We start from the raw sequence: 16953 nt of genomic DNA, 5'->3' as shown, positions 1-16953 counted from the left end.
TTAAGACACAACTACTCTGTTCGTCTTTCACGAAAAAACACTTGAAATTGTTTTTCTTTATTCAATGCAAGATTATCACAATATGATTAAAACAATGCCATCTTCTCATCTCAAATCTTGACAGATTTTCGTATATATCGGCCGGATCAATTCCACTCCATGAGCGGAGAGATGATTGACTATTGTAAAGTAAAGGAACCCCCGAGAATCGAAAAATTCGAAACGATTGGAGGTTTTGTTGAATAGCAGTGGCTCATAGTCGATGAGCTCACACTTATTGCCGCATTCCTTGACGATGGCTTCAGTCCGTTGACGAGCCAGTTTATATGTATCGAATTGGACAAGATCTTTCTGAAAATTTTGGGGAATGTGTACATGTACATAGACGTTTATATTTGAATTTTTTTAATTTTTCAACTACACATTTCTTTGGAGCACACTTGCATTCTTTCGATTGTGTAAAAGAGCCCCAAGAGAGCAAAGTTAATTCAAATTTTTAGCAGTTTTACTATCAACAGACAGTGCTCATCCCTCATATCTTACATGAATCTCATCCACATTTCTCCCATTCTTCAAATCCTTTGCCACTTGCAAAATATACACCATGCTCGGTCTAGGAAATGCATCTAGAATATACAGCTTCTTTTTAATATTTGGAAGAAGTTTTCCCATCTGCTCCCTCATTTCCAAATAGATTGGGTCCTCGTCTGTGGAGCTTGTAGAGTTTGTTACAACTCCTGTTGCAAAAAATCTGAAAGTCGATAATTTTCTAAAATAGCAATTTTTTAAATCACCTTGTTAAAATGAATGCATAGTCCGGTTGTGTGGTTTCAAGGAAATCGATAAAGTTTTTCAATTTAGATTTGCAATCAGCTTTATGCTCATAAGCAGCCAATGGTTCACACGCTGAGAAAATATCAAGGTGTCTGCGGTTTCATCATTTAACGAGACATACCATTTTCGGTGTACGAGGCTAGACTGTTTGATCTGTAACCGCATTCTTGAATGAACATTTTAAGGTGATTCTCAACATAACTGTTCCCCAATACTGCCAACTTGAATTCGGTTCCATTCATCTGAAATATTTGTTATGTAACTTTGAAGTAGAACCAGTGGTAAAAATAATAAAAACCATCTCTCACTTCAAAATCACACCAATTTTTTCCAGGCCATTTCCGGTTGCATCCCGGTGGCTTAAGTCCTTCGAGATCAGTCATGTGCCAGTAGGCGTTCAAGCGAATTGCGTCGTCTGAAAATAAATTTGGTCTTAATCTTAGCATGGCCTAAACGGCCTTGTTGCAAGGGCTTCAACTTACAGACATCCATATCATCAGTGACTCCATCCAATCTTGTCGAGTTGCCCGGCATTGAAAGTTTTGTTGAATCGAATATGTTATCTTTGTAAATTAAAATCAAATTGGCCGTGAACAAAGACACAACAAGAATTGCTACGTTTACATTAGAAACATTTAAGTACCACCTGCAAATTGTTAAACTTAGCAACCTATACGCTAGTTTGAGGTCGAGCTTCCGCCGTTTAGCTGAGAACAACGACGTTTTTGTCCTCTACGTTAATTATATGCACGTGTTTTTTGTTATAGTAATAAAATTCAAACATAATTGTCCTGCCCTAATCAAACTTCATAATATGGTGCATCGACTCTTGTTTAAACTTAAAACATGGTGCATCGAAACTCATTTCTCGTGTGAGAGGACCAAGAACATCCTTTATTTTTTGAAGAAAAATACTTACTTCTCAAATGTCTCGTATAAAACTACTGAGAATAATATGGAAGTTATCAATCCAATAGTCAATACTAGAATGCTTTCCGGGTAACTTAATTTGCAATATGCATATACCGGCCAATGTACTAAATATAGAGTATAGGAAATGTCTCCGATGTAAGTTAAGAATCGATTTTCGAGGTAGTCATCATCCACTGAGTATAGAATAAAGCATCCAGTGAATATTGTGAATATTAACCTGTATAATATAAGCAAGTTGTTTTATTAAAAAAAAAAAAAAAAGAAAGAAGATTACCGCATTAAAGTAGAAGGGAGCTCATATTTGAAAAATGCCAGACTAATCATTGGTAAAATAAATGAATACCTAACCCATGCAATTGATGAAATATCTTCTCCAGAAACATTTTCTAATAGTTTTTCCGACTCTGGCTCATTTGTTGGAATACTGCTTTCCCGGCGTTGCTTCAGGTGAACTACCATGCCGATTAAAAACTGCCAACTTCTTGCAAACACACTGTTGAATGAAACATCTGGAGGAGACACAAGATAGTAAATGAGGGATGACAAGCCTGGAAAATAGATGAATGCAGTACGTGCATAGTTTTTTATCCAAACTCACATAAAGCGTAGTAATATCCCAGTTGTTTGTTTCCTGATAGCACATCTCCAATCATAAATACTACCGGGACAATCAGGTAGAATTGGACTTCAACTGATAAGGACCAGGTATGAGTGAATATATCTACTGCCAGGTCCAACATCTCAAAATAGTCTTCAAATCCGGTCTTTTTACGATTAGATGTAAAGAATAAAGCTCGTAGAGCAGAATATTGGTTCTGTAGAACATTGGTAACACTGAATGCAGTGTAGAGTGCAATTAGAGCAAGAAAGATTGCAAAGAAGTACATCGGAAGGATCCGTTTTAAGCGGCGGGTGTAGAAGTGTAAAAAGACAGCTGGAATTGACATATTGGAAGTTTTACTCAACAACATGCACATCAGAAATCCAGAGAGAACAAAGAACCTGAAACTGTCAAAATGCTGGAAGTTATCACTAAAAACCTTACTGATCAACTCCAAGGTACCCATTGGGAAACTGATTAGGGTAGAAATGAAATCCAAGAACCGATAGAATAGCCAATCCTCGGACTGCTTGCAAATCCTGCCGCTTTGAAGAAACTTTGGTAGACATTATAATCAACAACAAATAATTAAACTGGCATAATATGTACCCAATAACAAAGCCTAATAAATTAGAAAATAGGAGAAAACCCTGAAATTGAAGCGAAATACGCTTAGATCCATATCTTCTCCGATACTTTCACCGATTTTGAAAATCCCTAAAATCATCTTTCGTGTGGGCTAAATAGAGCGCGATGAATATCCATGAATTTTCAAGGATTTTTCCTGTTTTTTTTGAGTATACAATGGTGTATGTAGGGCAGGGATGTGCGGTATTTTTTCGGCAAACGCACAAAACTGCTTATTTCATACATGATACACCAACTTTTTCCGTCCAAAATTAATGTAGAAATGTAGAAAAAAGTTTGCTTTTCTGATAATAATTGTTTTTGTTGAAAAGCTTAAAAAAAGTCCTCAAATAGTGCCGGGAAGTTGTCGTTTGCCGAAAAACCGTTTAACGACACTTTTTCGGCAAACGGCAACTTTCAGCCACTATTTGAGGCGTTTTTGAAGCTTTTCAACAATGACACTTGTCACTTTTAAGATGGAACGAACCTTTTTCTACATTACTATCAATTTTGGATAATACAAAGCTGGATGATCATATTGAAATAAGCCGTTTTGTGAGTCAATGAGGCGCGGGTAGGCGTCTCATGTCAGCCGGCTGCTGTCCACGACCGACGAAAGCCTGGTTCGTAAGTCGGAAACCGACCGTAACCGGATAGACTTAATATTTATAACATGAGAAACAGTATAAACATTTATTTAATAATACCAATAATAACAATAATCTAACTCCAAAAATATGGACTACTGAAAAACGAGTAGCTTTTCGGCTTCTCAAAATAATTATTATATCGTCCTCTCCGGTTGATATTTTTCCAGGTTTGACGAGTTTTGATAAAAGAGATCCCAGAAGTCAGCATGCCCTCACACCCGGCGGAACTTTGCTGGCATATTTGGTTTTTGTGGTTCAAAACTGTTCCGAACGCTTCACACCGGCATTGCTCGAGATCTCGCATAGTATTTAATGCATCTTCGGACCAGGGGGATAGTATTGTATCTGAGGATTTAAAAATTGGATTTAAGTCAAGTAAAATTTCGTACTCACCTGCAAACCGAGTCCCATTGATCCTTTCCGAATACTGATCTAACATTCGCTCCTTCAACTTTAGCAATAAATTTGTATCCAATCTATTATTATAAAAAACATCATGGGGAGTTACAAGTTTCTGTTCAAATCTTCTCAAGTGCAAAAAGTACAAGTCAGAACTACCCAGCAGATCGATTGTTGAGTATTGATTTTTGGTAACACTATCCACCTCATTTTGAAAAACGGAATGCATATCGAAGTGAACAACCTGGACAAAACTTTATGAATTTGGCTATTACTCACTAAGCTTACCCTTTCCGGCCGATGAATAAGCTTCTTGGCTGTTCGGTAATCCCATCGAATACTTTCATTTTGCAGCACCCTCACTGATTCTAGACTGAAGCCCATGTCCCTGGGAGTGTCGACGGCGCCCCAGTTTTGCTTCTGGTGACTTAGCAGCCAGTCAACCTTGAATTGGGCTGCATTCGGATATTTGATGGATAAATAGTTCAGGTTATCGGAGATGTTTAAAGTAGAGGAAACCGGGAAGTCGTCGAGATCAGTGTTAGCCACGAATTTTACCACGGATCTTGCTCGAAGCATGCAATCATGCATGAAGGCAATTGCACCATGACGAAAAACTCTACTATTCGGATCACTGTCATAGTTTCCTCGATCCTTCGAGTGAACTGGAAGGTCGCTCCACTCTACTAGTTCCAGATCGTCTCCCAATGACTCCTTGTAAAAATCCAAGACTTTTTTGGTTTGCCACGTGTAGCTATGCAAGTAAAAATAGAATTTAGTTGCACCCTGAGCTATCCATGACTCTAGGAATTGGATGACAATTGTCCAGTCCGTGAAGAAGAATATCGGCTGGAGGCATACACCCAGAGTATGTGAATAGGTAGGCCCAGGGCGGACATCTCTTGAAAATTTACACAAATTATTCTGGGGTAGGCGGAATTTTGGAAGGTCTAACTTACTTTACAGGGACCACTGTGTACTCATTATTCCCTTCAGTTGATAAATTGATATATAATTGATGTGGAGAATGGGGTGGAAGGGAGACACTCCCGAATCGTGTGGCCATGGAGCAGTAGAAATAGTCCGAGCAAGTGGTGTTCAGGCAAAACCAGCGGATAGGCTTCCAGCCGACAAGTGGAATTTGTGATTTTAAGTTTACTCTGAAAATCAATCTCGGATATCTAGTTAGATACTTAGAAACTAGAGCTTAGAAACTAACCTATTATCCTGATTCTCCAAGTAGAAAAATCGAACTTCCTCATCTGATACCCTATAAGCATTCTGTACATATATCCCCCGGAACTTTCCGATTTCCACAGTTTCCTTCTCGTCTCTATCTTTGAACAAATTGAAAACCCCTACAACAAGTTTATGAGCCAAGTGAGAAGAACTTTTCTAGAACTCACCGAAAACTAACAATAAAACAACAATCGAATAATAACAGTAAAACGATGAACATCTCATGACTCCATACAGCTTTTTGGGAAGGAAAGGGTGTGTGTGAAAATTGTATGCTCGTAATCTAGTCTGAGATCTTGGAAGTACAGAAGGACGGCCGTTTCTTGCACCCGTCCTGTGTTATGTAGGAAGCACCTGAAATTTTCAGAAAATTTTGAAATGAAAGCAAGCAGAGCAAAAGAGGTTAGACCACAGTGAATGATAAAGCTACCCTGTTACCAAACAACTCCTAACGAGACCCCATGCCATCTACGAGGCGGAACCCGAAAATTGTCGGGCGCTGTGAAATATATACTCATCATACTATGTGATGCAAACGCCAAGCGTTTTATTTAACACAAAAATCCTAGGGTAACCACAACAAAAAAAAACAAAATTGAAAAATATAGAAATTTCTTAATTGATGCAAGCCTAAATGGCAAAAAGTGACTATAAAAACATTTCTATGCGGCGCAGCATCAAAGTATATAGAAGAAGCGCAAAAATGGGACACACCGTCCAAGATTCTGGCCGCAGATTGCATTGCACTAGGTGTATTTCGCTATTTTCACTTCTTTTAATGTTTTGGCCTTTTGACGATCTGAACGTCTGCATGGGGAACAATTTTTGAAATTGATCATTTTTATCAACGGGGCGTCGTGTTGGGCTTCAAATTTGGAATGTTAAAGCCCTCGCCGTTTGACCTCCGAAAATTGGGGGAATTTAACTGTAAGACACGAATTTTTCTGTAAGACGCCAGTAGAAGACTATGTAAGCTTCCCAAAACTTTGGAAGCTCAAACACCGAGGGGTCCACCTGAAACCCGTGAGAAGGGTAGAGCAGGCTACCGAACGAACCAAGTACTGAAGCAAGTTACCGAACCGCTTGCGACTAAACCAGTGGACAAGTGGCGGTCGATCAGCGGAGAAGGTCTTGTTTGTAGTGTGGCCTTTTGAGCTGCCGTGCACTACATAAAAATCGAGAAAATTTTCTTAAGGAAAAATTGCCTAATATCGTATCGAAAAATCAACACCATTTTCCCTCCGTGCGCGCAAAAATATTGATATCCATCTTGGACAGCTTGTCCTACATATTCGCTGCTTCTCTAGACTTTGCTAGGACGAAGCTTTCTCTTAAAGTCCATGAGCCGTTCAACTTCAAAAAAATTGCAAAAATTTACATGGGTTACAATGTTCTTCGGGACTGTTCTACTGGTCTATTACCTGATGTTTTCTTCGAAAAGTTTATTTGGACGCAGTAAGTTCAGAGCGACCAGGTGTCAAGGATCAAAAATCACAAGTAATTACAGATGAGCAAAATTCGTATGCTTTGTATAATTTGAGAAATGAAAATTATCAACGAGAAGCAATTATTAACGAGTTGCGACGTGATTTTGCAAAAATCGAGTCAAAAATTGAGCATTTTTATGTACATACATAAGCTCAAAGATTATATACAAAAACACCTAAATTTTTTCAGTCAAAAACTTATCGTCGGCGGTCAGAAACCGCACACGTTGACTGCGGACGAATCCTATCCGGTGACAAGGACTATCTGCAAACTGTGTCTGGAGAAAATAGGATACCAATGGTAGAAAACCCGAACCCCGACATGTCTTGTTCCGCAGTTATGGATAGAATTATACCCCATGATCATATTTTGAGACCTCTGAAGAATGGAGTAGCATTCGCCAGAATTGTCTACAAGGACTATGAGCTTGTTGAGAAGCAAGTGCAAATGTCCTATCATCCTCAGAACTCATTTTGCTTCGCGATTGATAAGAAGGCGCCAACGAGATTCAAGAATCAGATGAGAGCAATGGCAGCGTGTCTTCCAAACGTTTTGCTTCTACCCGGTAAGTCTCAGCCGGTCTCTGGATCGGAGGAGAGAGAGAGGGGGCAAGTTCCCCGACGCTGTGTCTAGCCTGAACGCCCTGCGTGCAAAATTTGAATTTAGACTAGCCGTCTTATCGGATTTGTGACTACTACTCGGTCGAATTTTGAAACGTGGCCGGGGAACGGAAGACAATTCGCACTTTTTGAAAATCTGGCACCTCAGCTAATAGTTGTACAATCACTTCCGAAATTTCAGACCAAGAACCAATCGACTCCAATGGCCATAACGTCAATCTGGCACATCTCAACTGCCTCCGCGCGCTGATCAATAAGCCCGGCTGGAACTATGCGATGCTGCTCCAGAATCATGATCTTCTCACCAAATCTGTGTACGAGCTCGAACAAGTTTATGAATGGCTTGGCGGGGCGAATGATGTGGAACTGCTGCCTGAAGCTCAGAGGCTTGATGAAGAGAATTTCAAGTGGGATCCAAGGTCGCTGAAAATGTTTCCAGATGGTAAGAAAGCTAAGTGTGTCAGGTAGTACTAGTCTATTGCAGAATCAAAAGTGGACGAAACGATATTGAATGAGAAGATAAAATTCTCGAAGGGCGGTGTTCAGGGATCAATGTCACGGGCCGCCGTTGATTGGATGACTCGAAAAGTGAACTTGTCCACTTACATAGATCAATGGAATCAGGGAGTAAGACTTTTTTAAACCCAGTTTTGGCACATCTCGATGCATTAAGTTTGGTAAAGCCTTCAGGGATTTGCAGCTATCGGCTGGCTCCTAAATTTTCCTGAATTGTCTCACATCCCTAATAAACAGTAACTCATCTTCAGAGATGGGGTGTGGATGAGATGCTGATCTCCAGTCTGCAAATCAGCGCGTTTCTCGGAATGCCGGGACACTTCACGGATCAATGTCTCAAGGAGGGCAAGGTTACTGATTTTATTACAAGGTTAGTTGAGTTATCTGAAAGTCAACCAGGAACCGTTTAGGATGGTGCAATGGAATTTTGAGGATGAAAGCTACTGTGCCTCTAAATACAAACGCCACAATGTTTGCATTCTGGGAATTGAATATCTGAGATCGGTCGCATCGTTTCCAACTTTGATGTTTAATAAGGTATTCTTCGAGTATTTCCCTATTTCATAGCTGATTTCAGATGCTTCCACCCTTTGACAATTCCATAATCGAATGTACCGCTGAGCTTCTCTATAATCGAACGTTCATGGGACAAAACGACCATCCACTGGAGGAGGAGTACTACAAAAATATGGTTACTGTAAGTTAATAGTTATGCATATATCGATATCTATAAAAAGGTTTAGGTTCTGTACCACAAGCATCACAAGGAACACAACTATACATTGAACTGTGACCCAAAGTACACAAGTTGGCAAACTAGGCAGTTGCCGTTATAATTGTACCGGTGTTTGAATTTTAAATAAATTTTGATTGGAAGAATCTGATCCTGAAAAATAGGAACACTTCAGCCCTTCAGACCTTCAGACATTCAGACCTTCAGACTTTCAGACCTTCAGACCTTCAGGAGTTCAGATTGCTCCGACTATATTCTCAAGGAATGTTCGCAATTCTGAGAGCCGATCCATTTTCCAAGAACTGGCCTATTGACCCGCTTTCGCATCTTTCAATTATCCAGTTTTCGATTCCTGGAACATTTTGATCTCTTCGCCGCAGACCCGGTTCAGCGGTTCTCGGATACCTCGGGCCCCCACTGCATGCAAACCTGGCAAGCGATTCATTGCTATCTGCCAAAATGATCAATTTCATTTTCACCTGCAGACGAACAGACTCTTGAAGGATTTGTCTGCCTTCTCAATTCTACATATGTGATATGACTATGAAATGCTTTCTTGTTATTTTACCTTTGTTGGTCTTGTATTGGATTGGTAAGCTCCATGGACTTTCCACTCTGCTCTAACATTCTAACATAGCTCCAATAAAATTTCCAGTTTCAAACCGGAAAAGGTCCGGCCCGTTAACAAACCCACACTACAAAGAATGTTTGCGAAAGGAATGGTACACCAGTAAGCTTTTTTTTCAAGAGTTCTAAGCTCAACAAAATAGAGCTCGAATTCCAGGCCCAAATGTTAGTTCCACCGAGGATTTTGGGTCTAGCTACCAAATATCCTTCGCCGATGTTCAAAAAACATTCAAATGGCTTTACCTCCCAGAAATTGATGATCCAGAGATTATCTTAACAGTTATGACTAGAGTGGATGCACTGGCAAGAAGAAATGTGTTACGGAAGACTTGGATGACTCAGAGAAATCGGATAAAGTCGATATTCGTGATTGGGTTAGGAGGTGATGTCGACCAGAAAACGAAAGAATTAGTGATGAGCGAAGCCGCGCTTTACGGGGATATGGTGGTGACAAATATTGAGGATTCTTTTTCTAAAGTCGCATTTAAGGTCAGTTGAAACTACCTGGTAAATTGATCTTTCTGGAGTGCGGAGAGGCATAGATTACAGGTTTACGCTCAGCCTTGGGAAATACTTCCAAAATTTCGAGCACATGATGCATAAGGATCCCGAAAAGAACGTGTGACTAGAGCGCGTACTAGTATTCTAGTCGCGCCGATTCGCCAATTACATAGTTGAAACTACTAGTACACAAAATATCTTTTCAGATGCTATCAATGCTGCTCTACGGTTTCTCCAAGGTCCCATCGGCAAAATTCATTGGAAAAGTTGATGATGACGTGCTTTTCTACCCAAACGTACTTTTATCTTACATGGATAACAACACTGACACAATACATCCACAAGGCTCAAGAATGTACGGACACATTACTGAAACCCGTTTCATCACGGCGGGTATACCAACGGGAGCAGAGTGTTGTGAAAAGTATTCTGTTGATTTTTCATTTCTTCAAACTAAATTGAGCATTTTTCAGGTTTGATTCAGACTCAAAATGTGCGAACTATGTAACTTTTCTTGGAGGCTCGTTTCTTATGTTTACACGACAGGCGGTAGAAGGCGTGCTCATGGCTTCGAAGCACAGGAAGTTCCACAGAGTAAGAATTTCCAGAATGCAAAGTTTTTTAAAGCTGGAAATTGTAGATCGACGACACAATGGTCACTGGCTACCTTGCTGATGACGTTGGAGCTCAGCGAGTAAACATGACAATGATGTTTATGGGATATGAACCGACAAAGGAGCCAATATTGTTCTCATCACATATTCCGCTGAAGGATCACGAGTATTTGGAGCAGTATAGAATCCAAATGGCGGATTTTAAAGAGCAGCGGTTATTCACAAAATATATTGGGGAATAAATTTGTTCAGAATTGACTAGCTTAGCCTTGAAGACAAAATTAATAAAGTTTTCTGTCGAACCTTTGAAGTTCGCTATGCTATGATAGAGCTCGAAGTTTTAGTGCTCGGAAATCGGTTATAAAAGTTTAGCTTTATTATTATTATTATTAAAGAAATTTAAGTACTCGTTATCGCTTTTATCAGCCATATGCCATGCAAGAACGTCCTTCCCGTTTGGATTCTGAAAAATAGATTTTCTTAACTTAAATACTTATACAGATAGATTAAAATTACATTATACTGAAACCTAAAAACCATTGGAAGACTTTTTCTCACAATCCCAAGATCACTGGCAAGAATTCCTGTTATAAGTGCGTCTTCCACCTGAAACTACTATCTGTGAAATTCACAGGTCGGTGCTCACCGTTATAAAGTTTTGAAATCTTGAATGAGCAAGTATCAGTTTTGCAGCATCCCTGGTTGTTAGGTAAAATGGGCCCATCACGTAGACAGGGTATTTGGAGCAGTTATATGCAGTTTCGGGAACATACCTAGAATTCATTGTGTCGGAGAAAGCTAGGACATGGTGCATCGAGGGAACTAGATAAATAAAGATAAATTTTCCCAATTAACTTGAATTGCGGCGTTTTACTTGTTCCGTAGAGAAGAAGGGATAACGTCTAAAAATTTAAAAAAGTTTTTACCAGTTTCTTGAGAAAAAAGCGATTAATTGATAATTGAAAATTCTTCATTTTTGAGTTACATGAGTATCTCCAGAAAAGACTAACAGTGGACTCGTGAGGTGTCGGCCGTTGTTAAAACATGTTTCAGCATGTAGAAAAAATTTTAGGCAACATTTTATTAGTCAAAATTTTTGTTCTAATACTCCTAGTTTGTGAATTTACTAATTTGAAAATGTGGAAAATTGGCAAAAATTCAAAAATGCAAATAGTTTTGCTCACCCCCGTATATCTTTTTTCTATGCGCTTTTATTAAAAAGTTGTCAACTACAAAAAATTTATCATATGATTTTCGAGATATTTACAGAAAAATGTGAAGCCAAATCTTAAAAAACCCACCTTAAACGGTAAGTTATCATAAGTGTCCTGCAAATCCGCCAAAACCATATCACCATTGGACTCTGCTTCTTCCATCACAAGCTTCTTCAATGTTTTGTTTCCTGCTGCCATACCAACAAAAAATTAAGCTTTCATTCTTCCATTCTTAATAATTTTACTGTTGCTCATCGAAGTTTTCCTCAAAATGTTACGTCGTGAAAAACTATCTGTTCTTGTCACAATTAGCATTAGGATTTCAGGTCTTGGAGCCCAAGAAGATTTGATTTCAGGTAGGTAAATCCATTTTTGAAATTTTTGAACATCCGCAAACGATATTCTGAACTCTGAGCCAAAATCTGCTGTCCTGAGGGCAGTTGTGCCTGAAATTACGGAAACTTTTCTATTAAAACACAATTTTTTCAAAAGTCAAAATCTCACTTAAATTCCACCCAATTCTCTGGCAATTCTCCTCGGTTGTGAGGCTCAGTGAATAGAACAAAACTAAAATTTTATTGAAATTTTTTTAAAAGTTCCAAAAAAAACTTACCGAGCACAATAAAAGAAATAGTTACGTACACAAGAATCTGCTTCCGTTGACTGAAACGAATGATCATATGAGCTTGAAGAGAACTGAAATTGTTGAAAAGAGCACCTGTTTCTCAAAAATGGCTTGACTGATAGTGAGCTTTTCCTATATTTTGGCTTCTCTTGGCGAGCTCGCTGAGCAACTAGACACCACTCTTAAGAAACACTAAAGGTCTTCCAAAATTTAATGGAAACAAACTCTAGAGGTGAAAAACAGGGCGAAATCGGACGTCCGGTTTATCAAAAATAAAAAAAAATTAAAATTAACTTTTTTCCAAAAAAAAAAATTGGCCGTTTATAGGCCGGTTATGCAGGCACCTAGGCACGTAATTAGGAACCTATATAGGGATGTTTGGGGGGGGATAGGCACGCGAGTAGTCAGACATGAAGAAGTAGGCTTTAAGTGGGCAGTCATAAGGTAGGCAGGTGCGAGAGGCCAATTCATTAATTTGGTCTCTCTAGTCTCGTCACTGTGGTCTCCTCGATTGTGCCACAAGGCAGTGCCATGTGGCATAGTTAGAGGGTGCGGCGGGGAAGAGACGGACAACACATTGTGTGAGAGTTGAAGATAAGACAATCATTCTTCTTGGGAGGACACTGATAGTAACACCAGCCAGTGTCCTTTTCTCAATAGACGTTATATTGATATAAACAACGTTTTCTACAATAATTAACACGAGACTGTGGCACCAGTCGTCGATCCGTTAATACAGGTGACAGGTATAAAAACATGAACTAACGTAGGCGGGAGTAGACAAGCAGGTAGGCAAGCTCGCGGTAGGCACGTGACTGGACCCTAAATAGTGAGGTTTAAAGTAGGTAGGTAGGTAGGCACACATTAAAAAGCGAAGATAGGCGTAAAGTGGGCAGGCAGGAGGTAGACCCGTAGACAGGCTGGTACGATTTTTAAGTTCTATAAAATTGGAAAAACCCGATGGTACTCTCCGAAAAATGTGCACCTAGGCCACCTACGCCTGCCTCATGAAAACCTGTGCGCTTACTGCTAAAATGCGAAAATGAGGTTTTTACTAATATAATAAAATTAGAAATGCGAATACTACATTTTACAATACAATTCTGTTCACAATTAAATTTACCATCTCCAACTAGAAAGTGACTCATATCAGACAATATTTGTATTGTATGTACTTGTTAAATTGTTTTCTTTTTTTCGTCCGCCATTCCGATGTTCCAGTTTCGTTTCTCAGAAAATTCAGCAATTTTTGCAATTTTTTGCTGAAAACAGGACTCTAGTGTTCCAATTTTGTCCGGTTTGCCAATCTTAAAGTACCCCAATGTGTAAGTCGAAATGCTATTTATATCATTATAAATATAATACATTATTAACATGATCCAATCCAATAAAATTCTAAAATGGAATTCCAATTTGAACATATAATTTTGCCATATCATGGTACAATTGCTGAAAAAAGAAATTGAAAAGTCTAAATTATATTAAAACTTACGAAAATTGAAACAACTAGCAACGTGATCTCGCCTATTCGAATGGCTATTTCCGAGTGATCCATCGATGTATGAGTCTGTAAAAATGTTCAAAGTTTGTGATACAACTTAGTTTTAAACAATTTGAGACATTCCAAAAAACTTTTTTTGTGTTCCAGCCTCACCTCGTAATAGTTTCGCAATGCACTAGCGACCCCATCATAGTGTTCTTGAGCAATAATTTTCATGGCTCGGCTTGTCTCGTGATAAATCAATTTCCATATGCATATTGCTTTGAATGCTGCGAGCTCAAAGATGTTGAGTTTGAATTGAGAAAATGAAAATAACAGAGTTGACTTGACTTGCTCGATGAATTTCTTCAAATTTCTGTAAATTTCTCACATCTTGAAGAATTCCTGAACTGCCTGAACCCAAACCTAAGCCTACGCCAGCCTAGGCATAAGCCTAAGCCTGAACCTAAGCCTAAGCTTGAGCCAAAACCTAGGCCTAAGCTTAAAACTAAGCCTATGCCTAAGCCAAAGCCTAAGCCTAAGTCTGAGCCTAGGCCTGAACCTGAGCCTAATTGTCAGCCTGCTGCAGAAGGAAAAGCACACACAAACAAACTAACATGTCAAAATTCAGATTATTTTCAGTTTCGAGATGTTCCTTCGCTAAACTATATAACCATGTTGATTCTATCCAAACATTAGAAAACACAAAATATTTCTGAACCACTTTACGATCTTCCTTGTCAAGTAAATCCATGCCAGGGCACGTCCTGCATGCTTCCAATGCCAATTCTTGCTGAGTGGCTACTATTTTCAAAAGTTCCGCATTTGTTTTGATAGTTAGTGTGTTCTAAATTTTTATTTTACCATCTCAAATTGCTGGGATCTCTTACCTTCTGTCTTAGTTTGACAGCTTTTTCCACTTGATTCAGGTAAAACTTGAAGAGGCTCGAGTTACTAACTTTCAAAATGTCACTGAAACCGAGTTGAGGAGTAGGCTCCGGTTTTGGCATTGTAGGAGAGGCAAAAGCTGAAAAAATTTAGAATCAAGGAGCCTTTTGAAAATAACAAAGAATAAAAATTTGGAGAAGCTTACCTCTAACAATCTCACCGCCGGTATTATCCTGTCTATTCAAAATGTATAGTGGAGTATTCCTCGGGGTGAGTAATTGTCTTACATCTGGAATTACAGGTATCTTCTTGAATTCTAAATACCATTAAAAAACACACAATCTCGTTGTAGTCCAGCGCTCTTCACACATCGTTCGAACCTGCACGCCCTGCAGCTCTTCCTCGCCTTCCGGCAAAGCTTCTCCCGTTTGCACATGTATCCAATATTCAGCGAGACAGTACGTCGGAAGAATGCAGCACAGGCGGCGCACGCGATCCCACCGAAGTGGGGTTCAATGCGGCACGGAACATCACAGACCGGGCAAGCTGGAATTTTAAGCATTTTGCAAATCAAGAATAAGGCACTCACTTTCGATGTCAGGCATTTCTCAAGAGTGATGATTTCTTGAATGGTTGTTGTGCTGTTTGGGGAGGCATCCTTCGAAAGTCCGGAGATTCTATCAAGCATATTTGAAACCGACCTACACATGAATTTGTTGATTTTTATCTTTTCCCCGAGGTGTGACTTATGTTTAGATGTGGTGGAGTAAGCCCCACAATTGATAGACGCAGACGAAATAAGATACAGTAAGATCGCTGTTAGTGTTACATGCAAGACTATTTCGATAATCTTGGGTACAATTCTAATAACTTGGGTTCTATGCTGAAGTCATTTTATCTGAGCTTAGTTTAGACCAACGTCGGAAAAACGGCGGCCCATTTAACCGAGGATGGCCCACCGTCTACGACTTCCATGAGAAGCAGGCCCGGTTTCCCGGCCTGGTGCCTGTCTCAAACCTGCCCGCCTCACGCTGGCCTCCTGGCCTCACTTCTGCACTCTGACAAAATGTGGTTCTACCGCAGTGGCCAACACCTTACGGGGTTTCCGCCGCACAGAAGGCTCGGCTCACGGGGTGAGGCGGAGACGGGGGGAAGTGGACAGGTGTTTTGGCACCTACATGGAAAGCCTACAGCCGTCCGAGGCGCTAAGATCCGCCGCTAGACTTCCGCATTTCCGCCTCGACTAGCACATTTTGATAACCTGCAAATAACAAAAGTAAAGCGTTCCTCATTGCAGTGTATGTAGTCTAGTACTGAACCCGATCGTTCTGAGATCAATTCTTTCCATCCATTCCCGCTGCGAATTTGACCCGTCACGTAGTTCAGTTCCATAAACCGAAAGACTTTTGAAGAAAAAGCGTGACGGAGGATTTTTGATCTATTGGAAAGTCGCTGCAAAAGCTCGGACAGGGCGCAGCTGGACTTTTTGCAGTTGTTCTAAAATTCCACGTCTTTGTTTCTGGACAATTGTAGGTAGCGTAGTGTTGATTCGGCGTACCTGACACCTCGCATGCCTCACATATAGTTCAGTTCCGGAAGCCCAAAGCTAATATCTACGACTTTTGAGAAAATAAGGGCGGGTCAATAAGATCAGCCGCAAATTACTTCGAAGGATAGTATTTAGAGAACTTACGAAAAAATTCAAACTTTTACATATCACTATCAGATGTGGTTAAGCACCTATTTAGTAGTAAAACTTGTCTAATTTTAAAAATAATTTATACCATAAATAACGTTTGTATTGTATTTCAGTTTTACCTTGTACCTTATTTGAAATATCAAAATTATCAAATGACAAATACTACACTGCATAAACCTACATTTTTTAACATACATTTTTGAGGTCCAACTTTTTTAAAATCCGGTATGAGTTTCTTTTTTCAGTTCTTTGTTAAGTCCTCCGAGTGAAAATTTTATTTCCAGCTTTTCAAATATAATGCATGGAATTAGAGCAATTTTCCAAAATTACAGAAAAGGTTTGTTGTTTGATTCGACAGCTGCGTGAGAAATACGATTTTAGATTGAAACCGCGATAGCCGTAAGTCAAGAAACCGATACATCAGACTCAAGTGAGGATTTTTGATGCTTTCTTGGAATGATTTGCTGGTGGCTTTTTTTATCCAATCAGTTAATTAGTTACTGGTTTTGCGGTAATTTTCTCATGTTGTTATAAAATTTATAACTCTAAAACCATGAAAGTTAGCAAAGTATTTTCAACTAATAAAGTCGTGCGGGTTACTTTTCTATCATTATGTCAATGTCAGTTATACAACTCTCTCCCGCAAAAAAGTTACACCAGCAGAC

At 39.5% G+C, this 16953-nt stretch overlaps 5 protein-coding genes, 1 non-coding gene and 1 pseudogene across 7 annotated transcripts; 3 read left to right on the top strand and 4 right to left on the bottom strand.

Moving 5' to 3' along the window:
* Positions 1-105: 105 nt before the first annotated feature.
* On the bottom strand, positions 106-2937 carry oac-45 (Acyl_transf_3 domain-containing protein; the record flags this gene model as incomplete). The annotated part of the gene is made up of 10 exons (NM_060726.1): positions 106-351; positions 544-751; positions 795-906; positions 956-1076; positions 1143-1249; positions 1317-1480; positions 1754-1984; positions 2042-2315; positions 2366-2769; positions 2813-2937. 10 exons carry the CDS (start codon positions 2935-2937, stop codon positions 106-108), a joined length of 1992 nt encoding a protein of 663 aa, NP_493127.1.
* T09E11.14 lies at positions 2803-2919 on the top strand. Its single transcript, NR_050643.1, has one exon. It is a non-coding gene; the product is annotated as an Unclassified non-coding RNA T09E11.14 (non-coding RNA).
* A 781-nt stretch (positions 2938-3718) lies between the features above and the next one.
* Positions 3719-5508, bottom strand: gtnt-43 (Glycosyltransferase family 92 protein; the record flags this gene model as incomplete). The annotated part of the gene is made up of 6 exons (NM_001377659.3): positions 3719-3990; positions 4039-4288; positions 4333-4945; positions 5004-5204; positions 5264-5402; positions 5451-5508. The coding sequence occupies 6 exons, from the start codon at positions 5506-5508 to the stop codon at positions 3719-3721; spliced, it is 1533 nt and encodes a 510-aa protein (NP_001364596.1).
* Positions 5509-6623: 1115 nt separating this feature from the next.
* On the top strand, positions 6624-8743 carry T09E11.9 (Alpha-1,6-mannosyl-glycoprotein 6-beta-N-acetylglucosaminyltransferase; the record flags this gene model as incomplete). The annotated part of the gene is made up of 9 exons (NM_060724.2): positions 6624-6738; positions 6791-6909; positions 6961-7336; positions 7573-7833; positions 7876-8018; positions 8159-8277; positions 8318-8444; positions 8485-8604; positions 8651-8743. The coding sequence occupies 9 exons, from the start codon at positions 6624-6626 to the stop codon at positions 8741-8743; spliced, it is 1473 nt and encodes a 490-aa protein (NP_493125.2).
* A 434-nt stretch (positions 8744-9177) lies between these two features.
* On the top strand, positions 9178-10624 carry T09E11.10 (Hexosyltransferase; the record flags this gene model as incomplete). The annotated part of the gene is made up of 6 exons (NM_060723.1): positions 9178-9232; positions 9296-9370; positions 9425-9756; positions 9975-10192; positions 10242-10362; positions 10409-10624. The coding sequence occupies 6 exons, from the start codon at positions 9178-9180 to the stop codon at positions 10622-10624; spliced, it is 1017 nt and encodes a 338-aa protein (NP_493124.1).
* Positions 10625-10740: 116 nt separating this feature from the next.
* Positions 10741-12276, bottom strand: T09E11.11 (annotated as a pseudogene). The gene is made up of 7 exons: positions 12210-12276; positions 12101-12163; positions 11875-12042; positions 11684-11827; positions 11029-11155; positions 10899-10988; positions 10741-10845 (listed from the first exon to the last, which is right to left on the bottom strand). Coding segments are annotated over exons 1-7 (764 nt in total).
* A 1340-nt stretch (positions 12277-13616) lies between these two features.
* Positions 13617-15298, bottom strand: nhr-217 (Nuclear hormone receptor family member nhr-217; the record flags this gene model as incomplete). Its single annotated transcript, NM_060721.2, has 7 exons — positions 13617-13670; positions 13714-13788; positions 13876-14077; positions 14319-14548; positions 14592-14728; positions 14795-14878; positions 14929-15298. 7 exons carry the CDS (start codon positions 15296-15298, stop codon positions 13617-13619), a joined length of 1152 nt encoding a protein of 383 aa, NP_493122.2.
* Positions 15299-16953: the final 1655 nt, after the last annotated feature.

This window comes from Caenorhabditis elegans, chromosome I (assembly GCF_000002985.6).
Source record: "Caenorhabditis elegans chromosome I".
Classification (NCBI taxonomy): domain Eukaryota; kingdom Metazoa; phylum Nematoda; class Chromadorea; order Rhabditida; family Rhabditidae; genus Caenorhabditis; species Caenorhabditis elegans.
This window is presented reverse-complemented; position numbering and strand designations above follow the sequence as displayed.